General features: G+C 42.5%; 2 protein-coding genes across 6 annotated transcripts in view; both read right to left on the reverse strand.

The window, feature by feature from the left end:
- Positions 1-471: 471 nt before the first annotated feature.
- Positions 472-6,637, reverse strand: LOC109901713 (annexin A2-like). 2 transcript variants are annotated; one of them, XM_031786854.1, is made up of 13 exons: positions 6,455-6,637; positions 3,942-4,008; positions 3,653-3,755; positions 3,380-3,474; positions 3,116-3,229; positions 2,333-2,423; positions 2,150-2,229; positions 1,660-1,719; positions 1,478-1,568; positions 1,287-1,382; positions 1,085-1,143; positions 735-845; positions 472-632 (listed from the first exon to the last, which is right to left on the reverse strand). In XM_031786854.1, the coding sequence occupies exons 2-13, from the start codon at positions 3,987-3,989 to the stop codon at positions 570-572; spliced, it is 1,011 nt and encodes a 336-aa protein (XP_031642714.1). In that variant the 5' UTR covers positions 3,990-4,008; positions 6,455-6,637; the 3' UTR covers positions 472-569. The 2 variants fall into 2 exon arrangements, with proteins under 2 accessions (XP_031642714.1, XP_031642715.1); XM_031786855.1 differs by lacking the exon at positions 3,942-4,008 and having other exon boundaries at positions 6,455-6,634.
- Positions 6,638-7,129: 492 nt separating this feature from the next.
- LOC109903561 (rho guanine nucleotide exchange factor 2) overlaps positions 7,130-16,422 on the reverse strand; it is a 57,325-nt gene continuing 48,032 nt past the window's right edge. For all 4 annotated transcript variants that reach the window (XM_031786857.1, XM_031786856.1, XM_031786859.1 and 1 more), the window contains 12 exons: positions 13,513-13,630; positions 13,093-13,341; positions 12,876-12,952; positions 12,497-12,669; positions 12,246-12,313; positions 11,885-12,076; positions 11,361-11,471; positions 11,181-11,239; positions 10,968-11,060; positions 10,447-10,833; positions 9,846-10,023; positions 7,130-8,789 (listed from right to left, as the gene is read on the reverse strand). In XM_031786857.1, the coding sequence (XP_031642717.1) occupies positions 8,728-8,789; positions 9,846-10,023; positions 10,447-10,833; positions 10,968-11,060; positions 11,181-11,239; positions 11,361-11,471; positions 11,885-12,076; positions 12,246-12,313; positions 12,497-12,669; positions 12,876-12,952; positions 13,093-13,341; positions 13,513-13,630 (1,767 nt within the window). In that variant the 3' untranslated portion in view covers positions 7,130-8,727. The remainder of the gene's footprint in view (positions 8,790-9,845; positions 10,024-10,446; positions 10,834-10,967; positions 11,061-11,180; positions 11,240-11,360; positions 11,472-11,884; positions 12,077-12,245; positions 12,314-12,496; positions 12,670-12,875; positions 12,953-13,092; positions 13,342-13,512; positions 13,631-16,422) is intronic.

The following is a 16,422-nucleotide window of genomic DNA, read 5'->3' on the forward strand; positions in this document are numbered from 1 at the left end:
AGCTTTGTCGGATTGTCCGTTTGTAAATTCAGAGCTTTTCGCTCTCGGAGTGTCTCTGGCCGAAGAGTCGAGGTTGATCTGAGCGTTCTGACCTCACAACGGCATTCAAGCACCCAAGCTAATTAGCTAAAGTTAGCTAGCTTGCTAGCTACTTCGAGACATAAATGAGGGAACACCTCACTCTGACCATTTTACTTGCTCTAGCAGAGCTGGTTTGGCTGTTATCATGTTATCCAGAGTGTTGGTGACTGTAACTGTGCTTCTGGCAAAAAAAATCTTAAGCTTTTTTGCCAATGTTTACTGACACCGACCATATTCAATGGGTGTTGAGCGTTCGTAAATTCATCAGTTATTTTGCATTCTGGCACACTCAAACAAGAGTGCTCTGAAATCGGAGTAGATAGCCAGAGTGAATTCACGAACACGCCCTAGACATGGTAGAATTATGGCAAAATATGCTGAAATATCAAAGACGTGTAAATTGTTTAATGGAGCGACATAATACCAGTTCTTAGGTTACAACAACAGAAATAATATGTACTGTATGTAGGTTAAAAGGTATTCTTCCTTTACAGGTCTTCAGATCGACACAAGGCTAGGAGAGCCTGCTGCATCTCTCCTTTGTATTCTTTCTGTGGGTGTGAGAAAGAGGGGCGTAGTTATGACAGAGTTACAAACAACAAACCTTTCAGAATGACTATTCAATGTATTGGTGCGCGTGCATATGTCTTCACCTGCAATGTAGAGTAGAGTGAAGTGTTGGTCAGTCTGCGATACTCGATTCTCACACAGAGGAGGTCCTCTTCACTGTGGCTGATAAGAATCCCCTGCACTAAACTGCCTTTCTGCAGGACACATACACAATAAACATACACATTTGGAATGAATCTGGCTTACAGAAGACTCTTCCTCAAGACCTGTCACAAAGGCACAGAAATCGATAGTCTTACGAGATCGCAATGCCCACTACACTTGCCGACTACACCTCACAGCACAACAAGAATAGTCATGTAGCCAGTGTGAGTCTGGAGTAGAGTCACTGTAACAGAATGTGGAGTAGACCATCATATGACATGAAACTCACCTTAATGTTGCTGTGTAGACGCTGGCCCAGGAACAAAGGAATACTTGGGATGGAGCCAACTACAGATGGAAAGAATCCATACATACTGTTAATTCATGTTTGTCATACTGTCACACACACACACACACAAACACACATATGAGCATTTGAAAAAGTTGATAGCCTTGTTCAATTGCTTTGTGCGAGACAAACTATGTCATACCCAGAGTGCGGAAGCCAAGCCTCAGGTCCCCAGAGAAGTGACTCTGTACTGTTTTATCCACAGTCTCCCCTCTCAAATCCTCCAACCTGGATAGCACTGAGAGATAGAGAGAGGGGAAGGGGGGTAATGGAGGCTACAGCCATACCAGGGCTAGGAGGAGCAAATGGATGAAAGAGAAATTGGTTTGTTACCTCTGTTGAGATGGTTTGAGTCTCTCGTGGTTAACACCTGAATCCAGGGAGCTGGGTCCTTTTTCTTACCATTCACAGCATCATTCAGAGCCTACACACACATGCACAAATGATATCAAGAGTACTGCCTAATTGAAGGAACTTTCTGGAGGTAATTTTGGGCTTTGAGGAAGAACACTCACCTTAACATCCTGGTCAATGAGCTGATAATCAACCATCTCCTTTGAATTCAGCTCCTCCTTCTGTTGGTATTAAAGCACAAATGGCACCGTTTACTTAGTTTAAATTAGGACATTATTTTTCTCTGACTGATCTATACAGCTTACTCTGTGCAAGGGGGTGAAAACTTGACAAGGCACTCTAACTTACTATGCGTATATTGCATTCACTCTTAGAAAAAGGGTTCCAAAGGGGTTCTTCAGCTGTCCCTAAAGGAGAACCATTTTGGTTCCAGGTAGAACCCTCTGTGGAAAGGGTTCTACCTGGAATCGAAAGTGTTCTACATGGAACCAAAAAGGGTTCTTCAAACGGTTCTCCTATGGGGACAGCCGAAGAACCCATTTAGGTTCTAGATAGCACCTTTTTTTCTTAGTGAACTCTACGTAGTTTGCAATATTGAGACATCAAGTCTAAGACCAGAATGAGAATCTGCTAAAAGAAGAGTGGCAGTACCTTGAGTATGGCCAGTACCAGCTTAGTGAAGTCTTTACTAGTCTCACTGATAAGATCATTCTCCAAGTAACGTCCAAACTCTGTAAACAAAGCAGTATAAGACTACAGTAGGGCGCACTGTGTGTGTGTGTGTGTGTGTGTATTGCAAGAGTATATGTGTTACCCAGAGACAGTAATTCTCACCCTGTTTGTAGGCAATAGTGGCATCTTTAAGCTGCTGTGGTGATTTGGTACACAACACAGCCAATAGACTCTCTTCATCTGTACCAATACCCTGTAACAAAAAATTACACATTTAAAGTGATTTGTTCCAGTGATGTAGCCAAGTCACTAAATGTTGAGTCCAAGTGGAATCACAAATACTTGAGTCACGAGTCCCTTGGTGTGCTAAATGTAGTTGTCAAACCATTTTTAAAGTTTTTTATTTATTTTTTACTTTTATTTAACCAGGCAAGTCAGTTAAGAACAAATTCTTATTTTCAATGACGGCCTAGGAACAGTGGGTTAACTGCCTGTTCAGGTGCAGAACAACAGATTTGTACCTTGTCAGCTCAGGGGTTTGAACTTGCAACCTTCCAGCTACTAGTCCAACACTCTAACCACTAGGCTACCCTGCAGCCCCTCATTACAGTGTGGCACATTTGTAAGGCTAAATAGATAATAAAGCTATCTAATGTTTGCTGTTGTTACATTATGAAAAAGAGAGACATTTTCTGACAACAAAGTCACCACTGGTCTAGTCCAAGTCGCGTTGCGAATCATGAAAATCGTGACTTGAGTCTGAGTCAAGTCCGAGTCCTGTGCTCGAGTACTACAACACTGATTCATTCACACACACACACACAAAGACCCACACATTAATTCAAACCACATTACAGTACATACAGTAAATACCTAAAAATAGAATTGACATGTATTACATGCTTATTACAATGATCATTGAAATAACAGGTGATCTGCTCTCACCTCTATGGTCTGTCTGAGGCGATGGGCGTCAAACTGAGAGGGGGTCATCATCAGCCCCAGCATGAGTTGCTCCAGCCCCCCTGACAGAGCTTTCTTCAGGGCAGGACATAACTCCTACAGAGTATGGGTAGATAGAGACTGTTGGGCTGGGTTCCAATGCCATATATCACATCCCTTCCCACAGTCCCCTTATAGATGTAAAAGTAGTCAATAAGTAGGCTGACAGATCCACAAAGTGGTAGGCTGACAGATCCACGGAGTTACCTTCTGTGTGAGGTTACGGTAGGACTCTGCAATGCTCTGTCTCTGAACATTGTTTCGATTGGTCAGGATTCTCACCAAAGTGTTCACATCACTGTCTAATACACAGTAACACACACACATATTTTGAATACCTCATCCAATATGTATGTATAATATTAACTACTTCAAACATTCACACCATCAGATTGATGAAATTCTCAGGCAACAAATTGTTTTCAATGAGCTATGGTAGTGATTTACTTCATTAGCGGACATTCAATCCTTGAATAGTACCTTTGCTCTCCAGGGCAGTTTGAATGTCGCGGGCATCCTTCTCTGAGTTGAAGTTGGGGAAGGGTCGCACAGTGCCCAATGTACCCCACCACATCGCATGAGACTGGACAAGACAGGGGAGAGAGGGGTGGTGTCACTGAGTCACTACAGTAAACCTCTATCACTGACATTTACTGTCTAGGTTCCGTCATGTTGCGTTTAGCCATTGCATCCTTTTAGTTTAGTCCAGAAGAAGGAGAGGAGATGAGGAGAAAGTCTCTTCAGACTATGGAGATGCAGGTTCACTTACACTTGCTTTGGGAGTGTTTTTTTGCATAGACTTCTGCAGAGCTTCCATGATGGGAGTGACAGAGTAACTGCGATGGAGATTAGGCATAATTCGTTTTGGGGTTATTTGACATTTAATATGTATACAAATATTTCAAATATTCAATGCAATATTATATATTACCAAACGAACTGTTTGAATCCTAGATGCTGATTGGTTGTTAGCAAGGATTTATTCAAGATAATTCCCAAATACCATGATGCCATAATTTCAATTCACGTATCAATACGCATCCACTGTCCCGCAGTTCAGTTGTCCAACTCTGTATTGATACATTTACCATTGATAAATCAGGTACCCAAACGACAGACATTAGATATTTTATGCAATAGAAACATTGTCTTCGTGTATCAATTCACAAACAAGTCAGTGATTACCAAAGGAAAGAAGGGAGGGAATAGAACGTTTTTGAACAGGGCCACAATGGTCGGTGAAGTCCATCCAAAATACTTTAACTTCATTGCCCTCTAGTGTCGCAAATGTACGGAAGAGTATTAGGGGTAAGTGAAGGGAAGTGGTGATACTTGTATATATATATATTTTTTTTTACTATAGTAGTTTTTAAAAGTGGGAATTTTAAGAGAATAAAATGGAAATATTTCGAAAATAAAGTGACAATATTTTGAGAATAAAGTGGCAACTTTTTGAGAATAAAATCGAGATTGTGAGAATAAAATCGCAGTTATATTTCAAGATTAAAGTAGGTGATTTGGTTAACTGCATGACTCCCTGCTGCTGTGCGTGCCACCATTGATTTGCCTGCAATTAGATGACCTGGTGAAACTATACTTTAGAATTGGCTTTAGTGACAAGGAAATCCTTTATCTTTTAGCACATAATAACCATATTATTATAAGTAGGCCAAATCCATGCCATGGACCTTGCATAGCAACGGGGCAGAGGTTTGGGTAAAGCGCCGTCTGCGACAGTAATTTTACGTTCCATTAATATAATCTAACAGTCAGGTCTAGCCTCTAGCCTCTATAATGTGAACAAGTGGTAGCCTAAATTAGCCGTATAGCTGAGACAAATAGTGTTTAACGGAGATGTCCCTGTTTTGGGATATGCATCCTTCATTCCTCCCATCCTTGAAAACATCACCGATAGATGGATAGTGAAAGGAGATATTATGCTAGCCTACCAATCAAGTAATGTCAGATCAGTGATTATTTCTTTCTAGCCTATCATAATGTATCTAATAGTCCTATATTTAGACCAATGATTATTTCTAGAAAGGGTGAATCAACCATGAATATATTCAAACAGCGCCTCAGATTAGCTGGTTTGCGCGTGCATGAGATGTCCTTGACTTGCCTGCTCCCACAGATATTTGCGTAAAACCCACGCTTCATTGTTCATTCCTCCCGCAGCGGTTGGATAGGCCTATCATTTACTTTCACTTGCCCACTGTAATGTAAGATTAGCCTACAGGTTAATTAAGGTACTCAATCTAATGGACCGCTATAGGTTTATAGTGTGCTGAGAATAGCGTTGTTGTAGCGAATTTTGAGAGCAGTTTGACATTGGACACATACACATGCATATTACCCAGGATCCCAAGATAATTCGTTTTATTGAGTGTGTTATCGTAGCCTACTAGCCTATCGTTAGAAGTATAGTTGCCATAAGGCGGAAATACTACTATCAGTAAAGCATCATGGATAAAGTAGTTAATAGTCCCATTATGCAGATTTTTGCCAGGCGTTCCCCTAGGCTACGCATCAGAACGTTGTAGCGAATTCGGAGGGCAGACTGACAGGGACTCAACCCCAGTTCTTGTTCGTGCGAGATATTAGATCATTAGATTGATAAACGTGAGTGCACAGTGGCGCCTGTTTGAACGAGTGTATTATATCATTAAATTGATGGCCATTTGTTTGTTTTGCCCCTACTTTTAACCGCCCACACACACCTACATGCATACACACCCAACCCGCCGCACTTCTCGAAATATTACAACTTTATTCTAGAAATATTGACATTTTATTCACGAAACTGTGCCACTTTATTCTATAAATATTTTGCTCGTTTTTTAAAGTTCTAGCCTGCAAAAAATATATATAATCCAAGTAACGCCACCCCTTGCTCTTTTTTTCTTCACGTTGGCCCTAATAAATACTCTTCCGTACAAATTACATTTCAGCGTTGTGTCATTTCTGCTTGCATTGCATATCACAAAACTCCAACATCTGGTCAGAGCAAGCAAATAGTCCTCCGACCTGACTCTACAGACTCTAAATTAATCTCGTCTCTGGTGATGTTGCCTACAACAAACTGTCTAGCCCACCAATCTAGAAATTACAACATGTGAAAAAACGCAGGGAAACCAAACGTTTTTTTCTGTCGCTTATCACCATATCGTTTACAACAATAAGACATACAATTATGAATTTCATAAATCAAGGATTATACATTGTTAAAAATGTGTCTCCAACAATTTATGTCATTATACAGCATAATGAAATCAAACGCACCTGATAGTACCGTTTCGTATCCGCTTGACTAGAGAGGTCTCTGAAATTACTTGATGTTTTAGTCTATTTCCAAGACAACCTGGTGTGGCTGCAGCGGGACAGGTGGGATATGGCTATGGTGCACTTGAAGCACTCACTCATTCATTTTATAACCATGGGCGTGTCTCTATTGACAGGTAGGCTATCTTGGCTGAAGAAATTCCTGGCTATGGACTCCCTTACAGAAAAACCACATGATTTCACAGGTGGAAAATCACATGATTTCACATTACATTTCAAATGTCAAAAAGTGTTTTTTGGAACACTTCACATGTGATCACGTTTTCACATGTGTAGTTTCATGTTATCACATGTTGTCATGTGTTATCACATTAACTTCACATAAGATCACATGTGATCACATGAAAGCATGTGTTTTTGGAACACTTTACGTGTTCACATGTGAAATTCCTGTGTTTTTTTCATAAGTGCAATAAGCCTACCTGGCCGTTAGTTCAGTTCACCAATCTGATAGGAAATGGATAAAACCTGGAGTAAAACCAATACATGGTAAGATAGATGGAGCTATAATAAAATCACTTGTGTATCCAGTACACACACACAGAGAATGTTGCACACCTGTCAGAGTGACCCCCTCCCAACACACACGCGCCAATAACAACTTACAAGCCACTCTAGATTTCTGTAACATTTATAAACAATACACAAAATTAACAATAATTGTAACTCAAATAAAAATTATAAAAAGACAATAAAATTACAACATTAACGTTAAAAGTCATTTTCTTTTTTCAGAACAGATCAAATATTTATACAAATTCTTCCTATAGAATATATGTAGCATATAAAGAAAAAACACACATTTTTAAAAATGTTTTTCAAACAAGGAAACACCTTTTGAATCCAGTCAAATCATTTCCATTCCTACATAATAGTTGCTTCATGGTCAAGGGGTGAGCTCAAAAACGGTTCTAAAAAGGTTGACTTTTTGTTAAAGGAGGTTTTGGTTGGTGTCAGTGTTGCTGGTGGAGTTGGCTGGTAGCAACAGTTTATCATCCTAAAAACCATATGGGTGAAATACATTAGAGACGATCAAAGTCAATTCCACCGGCAAATCTGAACTCACGATTGAGTGCAGTGTAAACCACGTTTTAGTAGTTTGTGTATGAAACATACAACTGTAGAATAGATATGAGGTCAACATATTCCAGGTACAGTCAGCCAGATTGGTCTATCCTTATTCTAAGGATGCAATTCTTTATCCTAATTCAAATATAAATGTTGTTGTTTTTTGGTTCAGTATGGTCCTTCTGTGTATCCTCCAAAAGTCAGAACAGTTCATTGCAAACCTCCCTCCTCCCCATTTTTATAAAATATTCAGTATAAACCCCCCCATGGTGGCTCACTACTGTTGTCTTCCTAGAAAAAAGAAACAATTTGGTTTATAAAAAGCACAAGTGTTTTCAAGTGTTTGTGTTCAAGAATGGGGGTGGGGGGTGAGAGTTGATTAATACCCACAATTTTTTAAAACAACTATATAAAGTATATATAAAGTATATATATATATATATATATATATATAATATATATATATATATTATATATCCATACATATATATACACATACATATACATATATATACATACATATATATACACAATTATACATATATATATACACACATATATATATATCCTCCTTTTCTGTCCTGTCCTCCCCCTTTTCCTGTCCCGCCCTCCTTTACTGATCTAAGTTCAGTTTCAATCAGTCAGCTCCACCACAGACAAACCAGGTCTGTAGAGAGGTGACATTAAATGTACAACAATGACAGGCAGTTACAGAATAGTTCCTACTGGTATCAGCAGACACCTATAGATCAACAGTCCACCATTAGAATTCCATTGTTGTTACGAACCGGATCCTCCTCTTCAGCCCTAATCTCTCTCTCTTATTAGTCATCCTTGTTTTGAAAAGGGAAAGAAGAAACGAAGAGTGGGATTGGAAAAAGGGGTTCAATCCCAAGGATGAAGCTTTTAACATAACATTAGAAAAACATATAACATCTCCGGACTAACTTATACCATGATACAATACACAATTCCTGGGTAGGCTTTCTATGCCAAAGAAAGACGAATAGATGGAATCACTGAAGATAATTTCTATCAGGTCTGGTTGGTTGAAGGTTGACAATATGTTGGTCCAGCTCTCAAGTCCTGTTTTCTGGTTTGCGTGTCCAGTTTGAGGTCAATGTTAACTCGGAACAATCTCGGAATCAGCCTTTGGATTCCTGCGCTTCCGGTCCGCACTCGCTCTCCTCTGGGATATCCTGGAGATCTGAGGAGGTCACTGAAGGTTATTCATATGAATAAATGTGTTATTAATACGTTTAATAGCGTTTGAATAACGTGTTGATCCAAACAAGTCTAGCTTGCTCAGTAATGTAAATAGAGGTCACCAATCAAGATGCGACTGGAGGAGCACTGTTTTACTAGACTGAGTTACTAGACATTGACTGATACAATAAGGACTGTGGACAGAGGGAGTTAAATATTGTCAGAGGTATCCACCCTTTAAGCACACAGAAAGAAAGAATGGGGAGAGGTGCATTGATTGAGTAAGAAGGGCATAAAAAACAGGGGCTGTCTTTCAATACTCTAAATGTCTCCTCTAAACCTACCATATAGCGTATGATCAAAGTTGAATGAAAATGTATGAAAAGTGTGGAAAAGTAAAGAGTGGAGAGGACAGAGCGCTATTATTGACTATCAACAAGCAGCCATTAAGAGAGAGCAGAGAGATAGAGGGAGGGCAGAGAGATAGAGGGAGGGCAGAGAGATAGAGGGAGGGCAGGACATGGTGCACAAAACTCTGTCTACTCTAGAAACAGCTGAGAAATCGGTGCCAAACAGATAGATAGAGATATGACGTGGCGACACACCTTCAACATGCAGAGGTAGAGAGTGAGAAATATGGCAGGGCTGAAAGAACATACAAAGTGTGTGTGTGTGACTAATTAAACTAGGTGTGATATGGTTAAAGGTCAGAAATGGACACCATGGGGATTTTCTGGGGATTCCATTGATTTGGCCAATCCCAAAGTTATCGAGTCAACCACCTCTATCTCACAGATTACACCCTACCAATGACTAATACTTTAGTGGCCCTAGATATTCCTTCTATTTTTGTTTTTTACTCCACATACAAACGTATACATATAAACAACAATTTACAGACGTACACAAACAGACGCACACAAACAATGACTACATCTCATCTTCCCAGACCCACATACTCACACCTCCATCCCTAGTGCCTGCATTACTGGTTTCCCTTAGATATTCCAATTACACTCAATACAGGAAAGATACACACTGTGGGTCATTTACACACCTCTTGGACTGTCAGAGCGTGGTGAAACCTTCACTACATCTGCCTCTTCCTCTGACTCCTCCTCTTCCTCCTCACTGCCTTCCTGTACGCCGTCCAATTGGTCCACTGGTTCCTGACAGGCCAATGGGGCGACAGGGCTGGGCTCGCCATCACCACTTCCTCTCCTTTTAGAGGGAGCCTAGTAAAGGACAAAAGTCATCATATCCTGTTTGAGCTCACCTACAGATCAACCACTAGTACTTCCTGAATGGCTTAGTGATTCAGCCAGTTGGGGTGAGGACTGTAAGTCTACCTAAACCCAAACACACTTGACCCCAAACTCCCATTCACACACCTCTGCATTCACACACCTCTGCATTCACACACCTCTGCATTCACACACCTCTGCATTCACACACCTCTGCATTCACACACCTCTGCATTCACACACCTCTGCATTCACACACCTCTGCATTCACACACCTCTACATTCACACACCTCTACATTCACACACTTCTACATTCACACACCTCTACATTCACACACCTCTACATTCACACACTTCTACATTCACACACCTCTACATTCACACACACCTCTGCCAGATGTTACTTTGCTCACCTGCTCTAAGGCTGTAACATCCACCACAATGTCTTCGTTGCTGCCTCTGCTGCCCCTCCTGCCCCTCCTTCCCCTCCTGCCCTTATTGTCCCTGATCTGCTGCTCCAGCTGAGCCCGGGCCCTCTCGCTCTCCCTCAGCCTGGCCTCCAGGGGGCGCAGCCTCACCACCTCCTCCTGCAGCAGATCATGCTGCTTCTGGAGCATGGCCATTTCCCCCATGGCTGCCACCATGCCCGCATCCAGACCTGTGTCACGTGACATGGAACGGCACAGCCTGGGGAAGGAGTTTGGAGGAGTGGGGGTGGGAGTCGAGGAACCTGAGGAGGCAGGGCCTGTGCCCTCATGGAGGCGGAGCTCGAGGACAGAGTCTTGGTGAATGACGGCGGCCTGGGAGAGGGAGAGAGAGAGAGGAAGGAGAGAGAGTGAGTTTTGAATCTAGGTTGGAGCTGGGGTGTAAGGGAAGGACCACCTATCAAATACAAAAGGCCTCAAATGGATTCCAGTGTGTCATTCAGCCTCACCTGTAGAGATTGGAGATGAGCACTGAGGTTCACAAGCCTCTGACACACCTCCTCATTTAGGGGTCTGTCCTGTAGCTGGTTACCATTTCTGTCCTGAGAGGATAAAGAACACCCACAAAACATGAAGTCATTATAAACTCATTATGTATTACAGTCACAGTTGTGGCTTATGTATATGTTATCCAACCCTAAGGCACAGTCATCCTCTCTCACCTTGGACGCTGGACTTCCTTTCATTTCATGAGTCCCGTTGACGGAGATCGAATCTCCATCTGTAAATGGGTGGGACAGAAGGAGAGAGAAAGTCAGCTGATTTGTAAGTGAGAGCTGAAACACTGTAGAGACCACCCTCCACCATGTCCCAGTAGTAAAAGACAAAGTGAAACCACTCACTGCTCACTGGCGCCCCTTTGTGGTTCTGGTCATCATTGGTACCGTTGGTGCTACCATTGGACTTGGGAAGCTCTATGTTGGAGCCCAGCAGCAACTCACTGAGCCTGTCAACTGATGAAAGGAGGGAAGGAGAGGGAATTAAAAACTAAAAGAAAGAGGCATAGCAACGTTAATAACACAATGTAACATCGTCCTAGTCACTGAATAACACTACACCCAGGGGTTAATAACGGAGGTTTCGTTGGTGATCTCAGATTGACTCCTGAGGAAGTTATGACTAGCTGATACTCATACTCTTATAGGGTGTTCATTATGTAATTCTACCTCTCTATCTGCAGTGTTAAGCTCTGGGTTAGGCCTCATTTAATACCTGCCTCTCTGTAAGACGGTATTAACACTCACCTTACACTCTATGGCACTGACCTAGGATGACCCAACACTATAACGGCCTCTATTAGGTGGTGAAAAGTCAAACTGACCATAGATCAGAAATGAGAATGAAGGTAAAATCTACATTCCCTTACCCTCTGAGATGGCGTCGGTGAGTAGGTATTCCGCCTGGGGTGCGTAGGGGGTGTCGGCCCGGAAGATGTTCCTAGAGTTGGTGGGGGGCGTGACCTCCTGACACCCACCGGTGACCTCAGCCAGGTCAGAGAACAGAGTCACTCTCTCCTGGAGGAGCTCCAGCACCTCTCTGTCCTTCTGCTGGATGTCAGCTAGAAACACATTTGAGTCAGTAAGATGCATCTTCAGGTCTAAAACAACTGAATATTCAGAACGATGCAGATGTTGTCTATTAAGGGAAGCTACATAGACAAGTGTAGCACAGGAATGATATAGAAAGAGAAGGGTGGAGGAGTGTGATGAGAGGAGAAGAGGTTGTACCTCTGAGTCGGCGCAGTAAGGCCTTGTCCTCTGTCTCTATCAGGGGGAAGTCCTCTCTGGACGGACAGCTGGAGGGAGGGAGAGAGAAAGTGAGGAGAAGGTTAGGTATGGTCGGAATAAGGATAATGCCGGGGCATAAGGAAGGACCCCTAGGATTCCAGTAAGGATAATAGAGAATTCTCAAAATTGAAATCGGCAATGTTCTGAATGAGATGAGTAGGTGTGTGTTTGTGTGTATTACAGGAGCTGACCTGCTGACTGTCTGCTGTATGAGTCTCATCCAATTGTTCCTGTCGTCTCGTGAGGCGCCGTGCAGCTCGTACATCTCTGGGGGGGTGGAGTCACTGATCAGGAACATCCCTCGCTCCTGATTGGCTATGTCCCTCACGATCAGGTTCTTCAGAGACAACACTGCAGGCTTGTCCTGAGAGAGAGAGAGAGAGAGAGAGAGAGAGAGACCGAAAGGGGGGAGGGGTTAGCTCTGTGATTTAACACTTAGACTAAATAAAGTTAGATGTGTGGAAAGGCAAAGACAGAAGCAATGGAAGACCTGCTGAACAAAAGTCAGAAAGCAGAATAGATGAGTAGAGGAGGATGAGTCAGATGGGTGGAAAGGTGGGGCAGACTTACTATGCAGGGGAATAAATACTTCTGGTCCTTCTCCTGCATGAACACCAGGATGTCTGTCATCAGCAGGACCTGCACGTCTACATAGACACACAGTGGAACATTGTTAAAGATACAAAGAGTGTGCAACCTTGTTATACACACTCAAAGATACACAAACAATCATACCCCTTTATCTCTCTCTCTCAGATACACACACACACACTCCCTCCCTCCCTACCTTTGAGTCTGGATCCTTGCGTCTTCCACAGCAGTGTGCCCTCGTGGAGGAGCGTCCTGCGGAGCAGTTCCCCTCCCCTGAACACCCCTCCTCCCCTGACCTCTGCCTGGGCCCGGGGGTCCAATCTGGCCCTGATCTCCTGGAGCCTCTGGGTCCGCTCCAGCTCTGCCACCTGCTGGTCCACAGAGCTCAACATGTCCCGGATCAGGGTCAGGGACTGGGCTAAGGACTGAGCCTCCTCTTCACTGCCTGTTGGGGGAGGGGGGAGGGGGTTATTCTACTGCCGTGTATGTAGTGATTATTCAGTTCTTATACGTTTTTGTCTACTCCCTGAGCTGTAGTGGCTGTTCTGTGTTCAGCTTTTATGCTGTGTGAGTCTACTTACTAAGCTGCTATAGCTGTTCTGGTGTCAGGTCTTACCCTTGGTGTTGTCCAGGATGCGCTGGATGAGGACAGGGTATTTGGTGATGCGTTGAGTCACCAGCAGGATGCACTCCTGGATGCCATGGCGACGCAGCAGGGGCCCCCGGCTTACCCTCTGATTATGGGATGGATGAGATTTAATACCACTTATTATATATTTAAGCGATAAGGCCCGAGTAGGTGTGGTATATTGGCCATTATAAACTGTGTGGTTCGAGCCCTGAAAGCTGATTGGCTGACATGGGTATGACAAAACATGTATTTGTACTGCTCTAATTACGTTGGTAAACAGTTTATAATAGCAATAAGGTACCTCGGGGGGCTTGTGATATATGGCCAATATATGGCACTCAGCGTTGTGCGTAAGAACAGCCCTTAGCCGTGCTATATCGGTCATATACCACACTTCCTTGCGCCCTTTTCTTAAATATACCATGGCTAAGGGCTGTTCTTATGCACAACGCGAAACGGAGTGCCTGGATACAGCCCTTTGCCGTGATATAATGGCCATATACCACAAACCAAGGTGCCTTATTGATATAATAAACTGGTTAACCTTTATTTAACTAGGCAAGTCAGTTAAGAACAAATTCTTATTTTCAATGACAGCCAAGGAACAGTGCCTTGTTCAGGGGCAGAACGACAGATCTTCACCTCAGCTCGGGGATTCGATCTTGCAACCTTTCAGTTACTAGTCCAACGCTCTAACCACTAGGCTACCTGCTGCCCCATAAATAGGACATTAAACAAGTATTTATGCGCCATACCTGTGTTATACATACTGATGCTGTTTCAGCCAACCAGCATCTAGGACACAAACTACCCAGTTTTATAATATACTATAATTACCACTTAGACATAAAATGTAATAACATGACTAATTTGAATGTGTAAAGTAAAATAAAGGTATAGATCCATCTATGGAGACTGAAGCCCAGGAGAAATCCCATTTTAGCTAATATACAGTACCAGTCAAAAGTTTGGACACACCTACTCAATCAAGGGTGTTTCTTTATTTTTACTATTTTCCACATTGTAGAATAATAGTGAAGACATCAAAACTGAAATACCACATATGGAATCATGTAGTAACCAGAAAAGTGTTAAACAAATGTTTTATATTTGAGATTCTTCGAAGTAGCCACCTTTTTCCTTACTGACAGCTTTGCATGCTCTTGGCATTGTCTCAACCAGCTTCATGAGGTAGTCACCTGGAATGTATTTCAATTAAAAGGTGTACCTTGTTAAAAGTTCATTTGTGGAATGTATTTCCTTCTTAACATGTTTGAGCCAATCAGTTGTGTTGTGACAAGGTAGGGGTGTTATACAGAAGAAAGCCCTATATGGTAAAAGACCAAGTCCATATTATGGTCAGTCATCTTGAAAATTGAAAAAAGTTTCTTGAAGTGCAGTCGCAAAAACCATCAAGCGCAATCATGAAACTGGCTCTCACGAGGACCGCCACAGGAAAGGAAGACCCTCTGCTGCAGAGGTTAAGTTCATTAGAGTTACCAGCCTCAGAAATTGCAGCCCAAATAAATGCTTCACAGAGTTCAAGTAACAGACACATCTCAACATCAACTGTTCAGAGGAGACTGTGTGAATCAGGCCTTCGTGGTTTAATTCCTGCAAAGAAACCATTACTAAAGGACACCAATAGTAAGAATTTTATTTATTTAACCAGGCAAGTCAGTTAAGAACAAATTCTTATTTTCAAAGACAGCCTAGGAACAGTGCCTGTTCAGGGGCAGAACGACAGATTTGTACCTTGTCAGCTCGGGGGTTTGAACTTGCAACCTTCCGGTTACTAGTCCAACGCTCTATCCACTAGGCTACCCTGTCGCCCCAAAGAGAAGAGACTTGCTTGGGCCAAGAAACACGAACAATGGACATTAGACCGGAGGAAATCTGTCCTTTTGTCTGATGAGTCCAAATGTGAGATTTTTGGTTCCAATCGCCATGTCTTTGTGAAACGCAGAGTAGGTGAACGGATGATCTCTGCATGTGTGGTTCCCACCGTGAAGCATGGAGATGGTGTGATGGTGCTTTACTGGTGACACTGTCTGTGATTCTTTTTTAGAATTCAAGGCACACTTAACCAGTATGGCTACCACAGCATTCTGCAGCGATACGCCATCCCATCTGGGACTATCATTTGTTTTTCAACAGGACAATGACCCAACACACCTCCAGGCTGTGTAAGGGCTATTTGACTAAGAAGGAGAGTGATGAAGTGCTGCATCAGATGACCTGGCCTCCACAATCACCCTTCAACCCACGTGTGATGGTTTGGGATGAGTTGGAACGCAGAGTGAAGGAAAAGCAGCTAACAAGTGCTCAGCATATGTGGGAATTCCTTCTAGACCATTGGAAAAGCAATCCAGGTGAAGCTGGTTGAGAGAATGCCAAGAGTGTGCAAAGCTGTCATCAAGGCAAAGGGTGGCTACTTTGAAGAATCTTAAATATAAAACCAAACACTTTTTTGGTTACTACATGATTCCATTAGTGTTATTTCATAGTATTGATGTCTTCTTTTATTCTATAATGTAGAAAATAGTAAAAATAAAGAAAAACCCTTGAATGAGTAGGTGTGTTCAAACTTTTGACTAGTACAGTAGATAGCAGTAAAGATGTGTTCATTTTTGGGCATTTCATAGGAACGTGATTGGACCACAAAACTAGGACACTTATGAAAAGTTTTGAGGCCAGAACACATCCTTGTGACGAGTGTTAGTTAGGTAATGACGCAGAAATAACTTGTTCATGACTCCTTTTTGAATAGAATATCTACAATGTGATAAGTTGTTTCTACCATTCAGTGTTCTCTGTTCAGCACTCCTCCTAGCTAAGGCATGTGAGACACCCCTCAGCTGGCACCTCCTGACACAGACTGCTGAGCCTTCCCAT

The sequence above is a fragment of the Oncorhynchus kisutch genome, linkage group LG13 (assembly GCF_002021735.2).
Source record: "Oncorhynchus kisutch isolate 150728-3 linkage group LG13, Okis_V2, whole genome shotgun sequence".
Lineage (NCBI taxonomy): Eukaryota > Metazoa > Chordata > Actinopteri > Salmoniformes > Salmonidae > Oncorhynchus > Oncorhynchus kisutch.